The sequence below is a fragment of the Lonchura striata genome, chromosome 5 (genome assembly GCF_046129695.1).
Source record: "Lonchura striata isolate bLonStr1 chromosome 5, bLonStr1.mat, whole genome shotgun sequence".
Taxonomy (NCBI): Eukaryota; Metazoa; Chordata; class Aves; order Passeriformes; family Estrildidae; genus Lonchura; species Lonchura striata.
The window spans coordinates 42,695,415-42,710,773 of NC_134607.1; the positions used below are offsets into that span (position 1 = coordinate 42,695,415).

At 39.2% G+C, this 15,359-nt stretch overlaps 1 protein-coding gene across 4 annotated transcripts in view; it reads left to right on the top strand.

Annotated features, from left to right (window-relative positions):
• The window catches only part of SRGAP1 (SLIT-ROBO Rho GTPase activating protein 1), a 138,458-nt gene that overhangs the window by 107,902 nt on the left and 15,197 nt on the right, over nt 1–15,359 (top strand). For all 4 annotated transcript variants that reach the window (XM_021547435.3, XM_021547432.3, XM_077783501.1 and 1 more), the window contains exons 13-16: nt 375–435; nt 594–671; nt 2,173–2,307; nt 12,086–12,191. In XM_021547435.3, coding sequence (XP_021403110.2) covers nt 375–435; nt 594–671; nt 2,173–2,307; nt 12,086–12,191 — 380 coding nt within the window. The remainder of the gene's footprint in view (nt 1–374; nt 436–593; nt 672–2,172; nt 2,308–12,085; nt 12,192–15,359) is intronic.

The window sequence follows — 15,359 nt, forward strand, 5'->3', positions numbered from 1 at the left end:
TCTTCATCATTGATTATTGTTCTTAATAATAATCTTTTTAAAAAGCAAATTTACTGCTTTAACTCATTTTGCTTCAAAAATCTAAAATGCATGCATGAGCTTAGATGTTACATACAGTGACAGAGATAGAGAACTGAATTTCCTGATGAAATTATTTTAAGAACCATAATCCTTTTCTTTACGTGTTCCTTTTCCTCCCTCCCTAAATGGGAAGAGAGCTCTTTTAGAAGTGGTATTTTTTCTTAGGTGTTTTTTTGCCAGCACTGTATGTCCATCTAGAATGACCAAGAAAGTACATTTTCACATTGAGGCCAGAGCAGGGAGGTTTCCGCTTTCTGATCTGCAGCTCACTCATTCTGCTCTTGTTTTTGCAGGATTCAGGGCAAGTCATTCCTCTCATTGTGGAAAGCTGTATCAGATTTATAAATTTATATGGTAAGCTCCAAAAAAAACCTATATTGTTTCATTATTGTCCTTTTTTGTGTATCTTTTACACTGCTCATTTAGCACCACACCTTTGTTTTTAAAATACAGATTTAAAGTATCATAAAAGTAAATTAATTTTTCAACACTGTCTCCCATCTTTTCTGCAGGTCTTCAGCATCAGGGGATTTTTAGAGTGTCTGGTTCCCAGGTGGAAGTCAATGATATTAAAAATTCATTTGAGAGAGGTAATTGGATTTTCATTTATTTGAGTACCTTAATATATGACATTTTTTAATCTTTTCAATTCTAATTATTTTCTCTTGGCTGTTTAGACAGATTGTCTGTACTGTCTGTACTGCACCTAAAATTTTGCACCATCACATGAACGTGAAGTACAATGATGATATGTGCATGTTTCCCCCCATTATGTCCTAGGAGTTTGAGGGTTTTCCTCATTTTGTTTATACAAGATATATGATTCTTCAATCAACTGTAAACATTGGTTTTTTGTTAATGGTAAACTGCAAGTGATAGGTTTTGTGTATTTTATTACAAGATCCTCAGAAAAGAAAGGTAATTCAAGAGACTACTTAATGAAATTTGAAAGTCCTGTTGCTTGATCTTCTGGAATACAAGTGCTCAGCTTTCTAGCCCCTCTGCCAAAGTTGCAATACGATCCAGGAAAATAGTAAAAAAAAAGGGTCATTCCATTTTTCATCAAAGGAAACTTCAGCCCCAGAGGAGGAATTACATGAAAAATGCCAGGAAGTAAAACCAGCTTTTTCAGTATTGGTGGCTTGCAACACCAGCCTTGGATTGCTCTGCTGGGGAAGCCAGGATCCAGTCATCCTCCAACTGTGTTAAAGCAATACTTGCTGCAATCTTTTTAAATCTTATATTCTTTTTTCCTTGAGTCTTAAAAGCTGTGTTGTTTTAATTTATAGGGAAAATTAAAATTTCTGCAGATCATCTGCTAGTGACAAAACTCTTGGAGTAATCAGTCTTGTGACTAAAAGTATGGAAAAATAGGCACAGTATTTTGCTCTCCAGTACTAGTTATATATATCTGGATAAACCTGATCTTTCCTTTGACAAGATACATAAAGCAGCTGTTTTCACTTGCTAAGTGAAGCCACATCCCTCCATTATGCAGCTTTTAAAACTGCTTATTCTTAACTCTTTCTCCTAGGTAGTGTTATCCTTGAAGATACATACATCTTAAAGTGTTTCAAAATAAGGATTAGGCCTTTAAAATTACATAAATAAAATAGTGCAGTCATGGCTGAGGTTTGTTAGGTTTCCAACAAAATGGTTGCACATATTCCTGGTATTTTAACTTTTTAGAATGAAGACCCATATTCAGTTCAATGAGTGGCTTAACTCCATTTGTTTTATGTAGGGCTCCAAAAAAAAGTCTGCAAAACTCTATTCAGTAAAGAGTGTTTGGCTTCTTTATTTTACTAACTGTAAATCACAACATGTCCATAAATACCTAGCTGGAAGTTCAGGACCTAAGAGATCACTAGGTTATGTAATTTTAAGGAAGCTTTATTTAGACTGCCTTATTTTAGTTTAATCATAGCCTGGGATTTCTAAATCAGTGTTTATTATCTTACTTGAATGCTTGCATTGCCACCTCCCACATACTAAAAACAAAAACCGCCCAAAATGTCACTCACTTATAAAAATGTTCCATGCAAGAATGCTCCTGCATGCGTGTTTCACTCACTTTATTTACTTTTTAAGGTGAAAATCCTTTGGCAGATGACCAAAGTAACCATGACATTAACTCAGTTGCTGGAGTACTGAAGCTCTATTTCCGAGGGCTGGAAAATCCTGTCTTTCCTAAGGAAAGATTTAATGATCTTATTTCTTGTATCAGTAAGTATAAATTTCTGGTTTTTCTCAATAGAATTTTACTTTCAGATACACAGTAGTAGCCTGAAAAAGCAGCTAACTTCACAGATTTTCCTGAGATTATTGGTTTGCTGTGTGTAGTAGTCTGGCTCAGTTGTTAGTCATACTCACAGCTGCGGTTGTTCCATTTTTCCATTGGGATTAATGTACGGTACAATTCCTTGTTTAACAGGGCAGGAAGCATATCTTTTGGTATACAAGGGATAGTTAAATTTAAACACATTATTATTTTCCTCTGTGCACTGAGGCAGAAGCGAATGAAGTCGTGAACATGCAAACAGATTGTATTACTTTCCAAGGTTTTCATGCCCCACAGTTTGGGGTCAGCACTGGTGAATAAGTAACTAACTGCTCAACATTGTGTCACTCTGGACCTCTATTGTGTTCTGCTGAAAACTACCAATCTAACCCAGAAAACTCTTGGGTGCAGGGATGGGAGGGAGCAGCTGAGTGCTGTCTGCAGAGGAGCCTGGTGTGCCTTCCCACACATGAGTTGTAATGGGATGCCTTGGAGGAGCGTCGCATGATCTGTTCCCTGCTGGTGCTCACAGCCAGACACGGAGAGCTTGTAGTAATTTGGAAAGTTATCAGTGGATGAGCGAATTTCTCTCATGCACAAAACCTCTTCCAGTTCACTGACCCCTGCAGGTGTTGAGGGGTGAGGCCAAGCCAGCCATCAGTAGACTTGCTGTTCTCTGTGGGCACAGTGGTCAGAGTAGCTAGCTTTGAGGAAGAATTTCCTTTCTACCCTTCCTTAATAACTTGCCTCCTTCAATGGAATGGAGAAGGAGGCAGTTTCGCAGGTCATGAGAGCCAGTCCTTTGGGATATTAATTAGGTCAGGCTCTCCAAACTGTTATTTTGGCAGAGATCTCAGCCCAGCAGGCAGGGCCACCAGTTGATGGATGCACAGTGTCCCAGGCTGGCAATCAGGTGTGGTTTTTGGCTCCCAACTTGGGGGATACAGTGTGTGTGGTTTGCTTCCCACATAGGGAGGATTGTGGTAATTCCTCCTGGAAGTTACAAATACATGGATCACTGTGATCACATCTATGTGTGATGTTTTGTATTTAATTTTTTTTGCAGGGTTTTCTGCAGCTGTTGCTATTTACAGACTTGGTAGCACTGAGGAGTCCTAAAGACCTGAAAACCACAGTTTAGCAGTCTCATCCCTGATGCTGAGGGGGACAGTGTCTTTTTAGGAAGCATAATCCTGGTTCTGCTTCAGTTCAGCTTTAACTGACTGTGGTGCCACAGCCCAGAAAATCTCTGCAAGTCATAGAAATTGAAATCTAAAAAAGGATCATTTTGACTGAGTGATTTTCTGCATGACAGGGATGATGAGCTTTACCTAATAATCCTGCACTGGATTTGGTTTCCATAACTTCTGGATTACTTAAAGCATATCTGATGGAAAAATGTGGTGATTTAGTGGCTTTGGTTGATAGAAAATCTACCACATTCTTGGATAAGCTGTTCAACACTTTCATCATTAAACATTTGTACCAGATTTCTTTCTCAAAGTTTCTGCTGTCAGATTCTGCCCATTTGATGTCTTTATGTCTTCATTATTTTGACTAAGCATTAAGAGAAATATAAATAGTGGTTCTTACATGTGAAGATGTTACTGCAGTCTGCTGTGTTGAAGAGATTTAAATACAATTGTAAACTAAATTTTGAAATACCTTGAATGAGTGTCCAGTTTACAGAGATTATACAAGTGAATGCTCAGGAGATGCAAAGATACTTGCCCAGAACAGCCTTATAAATGCTTTTAAATGTGTTCCAAGTAGAGGAACCTTGATGATTTCAGACTTCTCATTCACTGTTAAATGTGCTGAAGAGGGAGTGGGATATTTGGAAAGAGGGGTGGAAGTTCAATGGACCAGGTGGATGTGGCACCTGCACAGGCAGGAGAGATTCACCAGGCTTTCAGAGCATCACTGTCTTGAGAGGGCTCCAGTTCAGTTACCCTGAAAAATGCATTTATTTTGTTGTTAAGAACTTCAAGTAAAATGGCTATGAATGCTAGATTCCTAGTGCTAGATCTTATTTTCCATAGAGAATGTCCAACTATTGCATGTTCCTAGTAGACAATGAATTATCCTCTTGCAAAAGAGCTTACGACCTTTTATTTATATAATAGTATCATCCAGCAGAACTGAAATCAGTAACAACAATAGCCTGGAACAAAGTCACTGCTTTTCACAACAACATTTTAAAATGTTTATTGAGAAAGAGGTGTTGCCATCTGATCCTGGTTTAGACTGAGTGTTCTTTGAGGATGTCATAAATTTGGATTGAAATCTCTATGACAGTTTGTTAGAACAAGGTGTAATGACTGTGTAGTTCTGCTAGCTTTGACTTCTGCTTTTGCTGGTACAAGAAAGCAGAGGATTTTAGTCTTATAATATGTTGTAAGAGTCCAAGATCTGTTTTCTTACAGGTTTTGGGAGAAGCATGGAGGGATGATTTTTTTGTTTGGTTTGGTTTTCTCGAGATTATCATTAGGGGCATGCTGAAATGGCAGATGAAATGCCTTCAGCACAGGGAGGAGAGTTAAGTGTGGATCAAGGTGGGACAAAGGGGGCTTTCCCTTTCAGCACACCAGGGTGAGTTTGCTTTGTGTTGTCACGGCGGGGGAGTTTGAATGAAGTATGAGGACAAGACCAGCTCTTGTGCCTTGCACCCATAGCCAGCCCCAGAACCATATGCTGAGAACAAGGGGCTGTGTGTCTGTATCATCTGGTTATCCTGAAGCCTGAGGTAGAGTATTTTTAAAGCTGTGTACTATTCTATGTGCTCTGTTGAGTGGTGCACCACTTCAAGGAATCAGAATGCTTTGTTGGAAAGAAAAACCCCACAACCTGAAAAACCAGCATTTCAAAATACACTATGTAGCACCTTCATGGTACATACTGTCATAAACTGTGGGTCTAAAACACCATTTCCGTTGCTATATTTTAACCTTAACACTGGATATCTTGCAAAAAGGAAAATTGTCTAGGCAAGATTTCTCTTTCATTTCAGACTTTGAATCAGTCATAATAGTATTAGGTTTTTTTCTGTGCTTATGTGGCTTCACATATGTACCTCAGCCTTTCTGCTAATGGGAGCAGGGCCAGACCCTTTTTCTGTGAGAACTTAGGTTACTGTAACTTCTTTAAATCACAATTGATACATAAAATCCATGAAACTTTCACATATTGAATAATGTGGTTTTAAATACTCTTAATTCACGTTGCATTCATGATCTGAAAAACAGTGAGGAAAGGAATAAACATTCTTTTCAAATAGTTTTTCAAGATAAATGTCAGTGTGTTTTCTTAATTGTTGGCAGAAATTGTTACAGAAGGGTAGATGGAGAAAGGAAATTTGTAAAGTTAATGTTCACATAAAACCATAAAAGGGCAAAATGTCACACATTTTACATGGAAATGTAATGTTGCCAGTCGAAAACCCCTTGAAACTGAAGTACTTTGTTATGGATGTCAGGCATAATTGAGGCTACAGCTGCAAAATGAACCTTTCCTTAGTACAGCCACCGAGAAATTCCTTTACATTTATGCATATATTTCCAAATGAAATAGAGCATTGTGAGTTAATGCTTTCCATTTTGTAAATACAGTGGAAACAATGTGAAATTTTATGGCAATTTGTATTAATTACACTCTTGAAAACAATGTTGTTCTGTTTGGGTTTATGATCTAATTTAGATAAAATTTGGGCCAAGTTATATGCGCTGGGCCAGAGCAAGCATGAAAGGTAGAACAGAACATAAAGAATCCATCTGATTATGGGCAATAATGAGGTTCCTTATCATCTTAAGGAGTGGCTATTCTTGGTCCCAGCAGCATTTCTTATCCAGAAGACAATCCAAGGTTGGGGTGGGAAGGAGAAGAGTCACAGTGCTCTTCTTTCTGCCCCTTTGCAGGAACGGATTGAGCCAAAGACAAGTGTTAGTAACAGGAGCCACATGGAGGCAGAAGGTGCAGAAGATGCAGAAGCTGAGCTCAGTAGGGCTGGCTGTAATTCACTTCCCTGCTGGGGGACTGCAGTTTCTCTGCTGGTGTGAGCTCTTACACACTTGGCTTACTTAAGTCCACATTTACATAGATAGTTGTGCCATATAGCAGCAGAGACATCTCAGCTATTCAGACTTCGTAATGTCTGCACAGAGCTTTATGGTTCTTCATGGTTTGTCTCCCTTACCTTAAATTTCACAGACAAAAAAGGCAAGGTGAATGAAAATTTGCATCTTTTTTCCTTCTGATTTTTATCATTTTAGTTCCTTGCCACCAGCCGTGCCTGTTTACCTGAAGACATAAATGTTATGAAAGAAAAATATTTTGCTTCTTTTCCAGACTATTGCCCATTACTTAAAGAGTAAAAAACTGCTCTGAATTGTCAACTCTCCATGAAAAAGTTTCAACAAAATACGAAATGTTTTCTTCCCTAAGTGATAGTGGAGACTGCCGGGTTTGTCCTCCTGTAATGCCTTCTTAAATAGATCTGAAAAAGCTGTAAGTGGCTTTGCTGAGTTAATGTGTATGTATCTTTGAGCTGGATTGGACTCATGACCAAAATGAAAAGAGGCACAAATTGTTAACTTCAGCACTAATACATATTCATGTAGATAACTTGTCAGCTGCAAATTGACCATAAAAATTACATCTGCAAGTGTAACTCAGTCCCATTTGACATTCACAGGGTGTGTAAAATATGCATTAGGCATTCACTTTGTTACTAGTAGGCACCACACCAAGTGGAAATAGCAAGTAACCCCCACAAAGAGATACTGCATTGGATTTTATCCTTCAAAGCCATGGTCCTAAACTAGAGAAACCTCTTACATTACTGTTGTTTGCTTCCTCCTTTGTGCTACTGTTGTTTGTGAAACATGCTTACCTTGCACAGCACTGGATGTTAGTTGTAACACAATTAATTAGTTGCTGACACCAGGTTTCTCCTTCCATGTGTCTTGATCAACAATATCTTCCCTTTGCTAAATGTTTGTAGTCCTGTTGTTCATACTGAGATCAGCCCATACTGAGGCTGGCTGTTAAGAAAGGCTGGTGGAACATTCACAGTCCAGAGCTGATGTTTCAGATGTTTTCAGATGTTTCTGAGCTCTGCCTGTTCGCAGGCTGAGCCTTCGCAGTTGGATAACCACGAGTCGCCTCCAGTGCAGGAGAGGCCATGTGTATGTCCAAGTACAGTGCTTCCTTTGCTTCTTTAAATTAAAAAAACAGAGTAGGATGCAGCTGTCCAGTTGGCCCAAAATACTTTGAAACTACCAGTAATTGCTCTTGTGCAAAAGACTTGTGTTCTGCATCACTGCACTGATATATTTGAGTATATTGCCTTTTACATGCTCTACTACCTCAGAGTTACTGTTTAATTAAACTTTTATTTACATTTTGTTAATGTTATTTAGGATTAATATACCCTTATTTTCATTTCTAATTTAGTTTTTGTTTATTTGTGTTTGGGGGCTTCTGCTAGTAACTGTTTTCTCCCCTCTCAGGTTTCCTTTACTCTTCTCTAGTAGATTTTTAATTTCTGATCTGTTTCACTTTAGAGTTACCTTTGCAAAAACCACATCATGAGCGATCAGGTTAAAATTCTTATTTCTCCTGGAAGAGAAAAGTAGAGATTAATTGTTTTTGTGTGTCTCTACAGTCAGTGAAGGTGACAGTGCTCTCCAGAAGAGGTTCCAGTGTTCCTGGAGACTAAAGATGACACTTTTCAAGGCTTGAGTGCCTAGGATTTATGTCTATCTCATGTGATTGAGAACCAGTCCTTAGTGTTTGTCTGACAGAGAAGCAGCTAGCTGATAAATATATGCAATAACATTCATCTCATCTGGATTCATTCATCCAGATCAAGGACATGGAGAATTGCAAAGTCCATGTGAGATCAGTAAATAAAATCTTTTCCAATAGCAATGCAGGGTTGTACCTCAACAGATTTTCTTGTGGAGCTTGTGATCTGTGTTTTTGAAGGATTTTACACCTCTCAGAGGGGATTAAAGTGAATTAGAGGGTAAGATTGTAGACTTAGGTGACCTGTGAGCTCTCTGTTTTTCATTTTTAGTAGTAACTGATGGAGGCTTCTTAGATCCAAAACACCTCAGAAACTTAGATGCCTTGATAATGTTATGGATAGACAGAAAATCAAATTCCTTATATTATTGGGATACTTTGTTCCACTCTTATCTGATGAAAATACATTAATGGTTCTGGGCTCAGGTGCCTGGCTCTTCCACAAAGCACTATAGCCATGAAAATCCACAAGCTGGCTCCTTCCCCTCCTCTTGTTTCACCCTACAAGTATCTCCTGTGCTCTGCTTTGACAGAAGCACAATATTCCCACAATAAACAGCTTCTCATTTTGGTGACAAGAAGCTCTCCTGCTTGTGGGTTTGACCCCCATGGCAGAGATGGGTCTGGAAGGCAGATGTGTCAGACAGAGCTCCAAAAGTTTTGCTTTGCTCTGAGAACTGGGAACTAGACAACAATAACCATTTCACTGTGTGATATTTACTTGACATTTGTCTTGATTTGTAGATGATATTCCTGTGTCCTTCATAGAGATCTCTCTTCCCTGTCTCTCTACACAGTCAGAAAAAATAAATTAATTCTCAGTGTGTTTGGCCTTGCCAGAGGCTTGTCCTCTTGCTTGTCTTTTGTAATATGTGTCTCGTCATATCATTAGAGTAATGAACCAGTTTTCAAATCCCCTGATTTCTATTTCAGCTTGCCAGTTAAATTACCTTACTAGGACAAATCATGTAATAGCAGGCATTTCTGTTTTCTTAGCTGAGAAATGGGTAATACCTCATCAGGCACTCGGGTAAAAAAAAAATCGGAGTAATGAAAAGATTGTCTCCAACAGAAGTACCATGAGAGGGGAGGTGTGTCCAGCTCTCTCCACCATTGAGCTTGCCAGTATTTCCTTGCAGCCACCAGCTTATAGGTTGGATGGCCCTTCTGCCCTGAGGCTCTGTTTAGCAAAGCTGTTGGAGGCAAAGCAATGTTTTAGCTTTCCTCTGCATGGGAAGCAGCAGAGCTGCAAATTCTTTCTGCCTGTATGTAAAAAGATTGTTCTGTATTCATTCCATCTTTCCTAAGTACCCAAACTCTCATGTGCTGCATACATGCAAGCAATGAGGAAATTTAGATCCACATTTAAAAGCAGCATGAAAATACATTACATCATTACCTAGCTCCTTTAAACCAAATCAATGCTGGGAAATAAAAGCCTCTTGAAATAATGTGGAAAGCACATAAATTTACCACCTGGTAGTTTGGATTTTCAATAAAGGGACTTTCATGGAAACTGGGTCCAATGTTACCAGGAAAGTACTGGAAACACACACATCTCATTCAAGCACGTATGGCTTGTAACTGCTTCAGTATGGAGTTCAGCTCATGTCTAGTACTTGGTACTGATCATGCTCCTGGTAGGACAGCTGGGATAGTTCAATACATGACTACACAGCCAGAATCTCAGTACCTACTCCACCATCTCTGTGCTGCCTACTGGGACTGGTTCCTGACTCATGCATCTGTCAAACTTGTCTGGGAATTGCTTGGAAGAATTGTAGTTGGCAGGGACCACGAGCACACTGGAGAGTGTGATAACTACTGAGTGGTAGTTGTCTGCCAGTGTGCCTCATCCTGGTTTAGCTCACTAGTTTAGACAGAGCTGTTGCAGCCATACAGGCAACACACTGCTGGAAGGAGCTGCTGAACCCACCTTGGGTCCCAGCCTGGTGCATTTCTCAGGTCTGATTTGAATTCAGCAATGAGTGAACCTGGAGCAGGGCCAGTCTCCGGAATTGTCTGGAGGAGGCAGGACTGTAGCACAAGGCATTAGACAGGAAAGGCTGTAATGCAGAAGGCAAGTCCTGGTGTTGTATCAAAACTCCCCTCCAGCTTCCCACATGCAGAACACAGTGCTGCTGAAGCAGGATTGTTGAAAGATGCATTGGAATGGATAAGGAGAACTGTAGTTGAGTTGCTCTGTGTATTTTCACTATGCAAGCAGCTTCCAGACTTGGCATGTCCCTGTCATGGACACCAGTTCTTAACCAGTAATCAGAAATATTTCTTGACTCATGCAGTCTGTGTTTACAAGAAACATAAAAATAAATTTCAGATTCCATGCTCCACTTGAGATGGCTTGAACTGATTTCCAGCTAGTGTTTGGGTTCAGAGTGACTCATTAGGTTATAAATTATACAGCTTGTCAGCAGTCTTTTTTCCTACCAGCTCTGCAGCACTTGCCAGGGACACTGTCCAGCCTTCAGGTCTCTGCTGGGGAATATGTTTTTACTTCCTGCCAGAGTTTTGCTATTCTGCCTCTGCAGTAAATACCAGAAACCAAATGGACTTCCTTCATGAAAGCAGTGGTAGTGTTGTGTTTTTACAGAAACTCTGATAGAGGCCAGTTTGATCTCATCTCAGAATCTTTTGTTCCAGCACACTAGTGGTGCTGAGCCATTGGAATCTCCTGTGAATGCTGATGTGGGAGCAATCTCACACCCTTTTGCTGCACTGGCATTTCCTAGTGAACTATAACACTTCCAGGTGGCAAACAAAATCTTGCTGCCAACATGCTCTTCTAATGCTTAGTTTTTAATACCAAAGTAACAATTACTAGATACCAGTTTTCTTCTAAGAAATGTAAGTCAACACACTTTTTGCGTCAACAAATAAATACTGAAATAGCCATACCAAAGAGCGCATAAGTAATGCACACCAGTAATTCTGTTTACACCTGCCACCTAAGTAATTATTTTAATTGTGTACTCCTAAATACCACATTTTGTGGTACAATCTGCTTTTCAACTGTTTGAATTGAGTCCTGGTTCTGATTTCCAAGTTTCTGAATATCCACTTTAGTACCACTGGACAGGATTTCTCATCTTAGTCTGCTAAGGTTTCCCCTAGATGTTGTTAATTGCAGCATACTTTCTTGGCTCACATAAAAAGCATTTCTGAAATTTGAGGTTGTTTCCACAGTGTTATTTACTATGGACTCACAAAACACACTGAGTTAAAAACTGAGATACTGCTTTTCCTGAAAATCAGTTCAAGCTTTTATCCCATCATTGCCTGACTTGCAGCCACATAGTCTTTCTGAGCAACACAGAAGATAGTGCCTCCTTGTTCCAAGACATTAGGAACTGATGCTTTTATCAGATGATTTTTCTCACTTCAGAAGAATTTCTGTGGACTGCTATAAAATCATTTGAGAAAAATGGAATCTGTATGTTTCTTGGCTCCATACCAAAAAAAAATTAGGCCTTTCTCTTATTTTGCCGCTAAGAGAGTTCTAGCTGGACATTTGATTAAGAAAACTTGCTAGAGAAGCTTGGTGATTGGATTATACATCTGATGGAAAAATGCAAATGAAGAGAATGCATCTGTATTTGAAAGGAATTGCTAGCATCTTTCCTTGGTTCCTTCAGGTTATTTGTGTACTAATTTTGTGAGCTGTCAAGCTCAGCAAGTATCCAGCATTTGACTTAGACAGATTTGTATCTTCTTTAAAAACTGTTACTTTTAGGCTGTGTGGTTTTAATGAGAGGGAGAAGTTCTAGGTCTCATTTTTCTAATAGGCCAGAATTAGAGGCATGTGATGATAAAAATTCAAAGTAAATTGAATTAATTGACTGAAAGCTCTTTTTGACAATGGTATACAAGGGAACATAAAATACTTTCTTCTGTTTGCAGGAATAGACAATCTCTATGAGAGGGCTCTTCACATCCGCAAACTCCTCCTTACTTTGCCCAGGTCGGTCCTTATAGTGATGAGATACCTCTTCGCCTTCCTCAATCAGTAAGTACTTACCCTAAGCATTGCAGCTTTATCTGCCTTCCTCTGCTGCTGTTGAAGTTCTTGGGGTTTATTCATACTCTATGTAGAATCCACATTTAAGCTCCATTTAACACAAAAGATAATCTTTTAATTGGCAGTGGAAATACAATGAAGACGCTGGATTCCATTCAAATTAAAATTCCATTTGTCCAGAATTGAACAAGACAGATTAAAGTGTTTTCTGAAATGGAGAGTGCAGTCTACAGTATTAAAGCTGGCAACAAAATAAGCCAATGAGAAAAATAACAAATGCAAACTGTAGCTACATTAAAACTAGTTTATGCAATTTAAAAATGCATTTCTTTTCCTTATCTCAAGCTGATTTCTCCTGATGGGAAAAAACCCCAATATATTCAATCAATACAGGCTCTACAAGCTACCTGTTTGATTCTAGGTACTGCTAGGGTGAGACTTTGTCTTGCTGCTTCTGTTCTCTGGTAAAAGGAGTATTAGTATAGAGAGCACACATCCCCTGTGTATGCTTTGATTTAGAGTAGCTTGTTTCTCACACTGCAAAACACAGACTGGAAGGAGGGTAGTGTGAGAGGGAAAGTGGTGTTCATGTCTTCATCATCCCAGAAAAAACTTCTTTCTGTAAGAGAAAATGAAATTAACTGTGTTTTTTCCTCCAGTCCTTCATGGCCCTCTCTGGTTTTGCTGACCGTAATGGTTTCACAGAAAATTTGCTTATGTGCACTTTGCCCTGATTCTAACTTTCCTCTTTCTACTGTAAATTTGTCTTTTTCCTGTTTATCTGTTTTCATACCAACTTTTTCCTCTTTTTTTCCTAAATTTGCCCTTTGCTGATTCATTCGGTCTTTTTGACCTTCCCCATTTCATCCAGCCTGTCTGTTCCTATAGAAACAGGGTCTTTTGCAGCCAGGTTATTTGTTCATGCCTGTAGTCACAGCTGTTCCTGTTTCCTTTCTTCTAGCAATTTCTGAACCACTTTCAAGAAGTATGTAAGAGAGGGGCAGAGATCTAAAGTTTTATGAAAATAACTGTTCATTTGAAACTGAATCCATCCCCCCAAAATTACACCATGAAATGTCTTAAAAGCTTACATCGCAGCTTCTCCTCTGCAGAGACATACAGATCGACCAGAGCTCTATAGGGTTGTACTTGTTATGGGATCATGTTAGCTACATCTGTGCTCTCTACAGGAGTGCAGTTTGGAAAGCAGGTTAAATACCTTACTGCCTCCAAATTGATCCTGGTGCATCCACATGAAAACTATTCCCATTATTTGACTTCCTGCAAATCCCATTCTGCTTTTTGCATATGCAGTTATGCCTGCTTGGCCACATGAAGTTATCAGGTCTCATGGCAGACCTAACCTGGTGTTAGGTCTGCCTCCCACACAACACTCCAAAGTTAGATCAAGTTGCTCAAGGCTTTGGCCAATCAAGAACCTCCAATGGCAGCAACTCCACAGCCTCTCCAGGCAATCGGTCCCAGTACTAGGTCACTGTTATAGAAAAGAAATTTTTTTCCCTCCTTTCATAGGAATATCCCTTGCTATGTCTGTTGCCTCTCATCTCTTTGCACCTGTGTCTGTCTTGCTTTTGTTAATAATCTTATATATAGTAGGAGATTGCAGCTAAATTCTCCAGTAACCTTCTTATACAAAGCCTGAACAAACCCAGATCTCTTCTTTAGATTATAATTCATATGCTTCAGCTCCTCAACCATCTCTGTAGTAGTCCTTTTCTGGGCTTGTACCAGTTTATCAGTCTCTGGAAATTAACCACAGAACCTCATGCGTAACTTCACAAGCACCAATTGGAAAAGGAATAATTAATTCACTTAACCTACTGGCTTTTCTTAATATAGCCACAAATGCTGTGGAATGATTTCTACCCCATGGGCAGGACTTTGCATTCATCCTTGTTGAACTTGATTGAATTCCCATTTCTCCATTCCTCCATCTTTTCAAGATCCTTCTAAATGGTAGCCCTGTGTCTGATCTTTGGCACATTTACTGCTCCCTTCCCAGTATGGCATCACCTGTAAGTTGGCTGAGTGTGCACTCCATCCCCTTGTGTAGGTTGTTCATGGAGATGCTAAACAGTGCCAGCCTTGCTATTGAGCCCTGAGGAGCACTGCTTATTAACAGCCATCAGCAGAACTTCACATTTCACGATGCTTGTTGCAATCTTTTTTTTTCAGTTTTGCATGTATAAAGTCTGAACCACCTGATAAATCAGAAGAACAAGGTGTCTCAAATTAACACACAGGACAGGACAGTAAATCATGGCATAAGAAAGGGGCAAACATGATTAATTTTAAGAGCTAGTTATGAGGATAGTCATGTAAAAGGTTTGCCTCATGCATATTTATTCATTAAACATGGAAAACCCTTGCTAAAATTCCCTTTCTAGAGAAAGGACATGGTATTGTATTTGAACACAGCATGGTGTATTTGAACAACATGGTGTTGTATTTGAACACAATTTGATATCAGAATTCCTATGCTGCTTCAGAGTGCAGGACATCATAGTGTAGGGCATCCCAGCACTTTAGGTTCTACTTGACTGGCCTTACATAGAACCATTCAAAAGCCAGTTTTTACAGTAAAAATGTCAATGTTTTTAAACAAGGGAATAGATAGCAACTTCTCATTTAAATTTGAAAACTAGTAACATTGCATTTTCTGGAAGAAAGGAGAGCTTGCAAAAATTGATTAATAAGAACAATGAAAGCCTATTGTTTGGACATTTCCATAATTAAACTGTTGTGGGAGTTTGTGGGTAGAAGGCAAGGTGCTTAGGAATTTTAGTCTGCATGGTAAAAACAGCAACCAAAGTCACAAGAGCTCTTGCAAGATCCAGGAACTTAGTTGCTTTCAGAAGACAATTCTGTGTGCCTAAGTTGTGTAGCCAGGTGTTGAAAGAGATGCATCAGGCTCCAAGGAGAAATGTATACCCCCTTTGCATCCAGTTCCCTTGGAGCATTGATGAGCTAGAAGCAGCAGCAGTTGATGATAGCCCATTAAGTCAGCATACACTCAACGTCGTAGCATGGGAGCACATGTTCATATACATAAATATATATGTGGTATCAACTCACTTTATAGTGTATATAACCTTTTGAAAAAATCTTGTTTTTTTGTTCCGTTACTTTATGTGG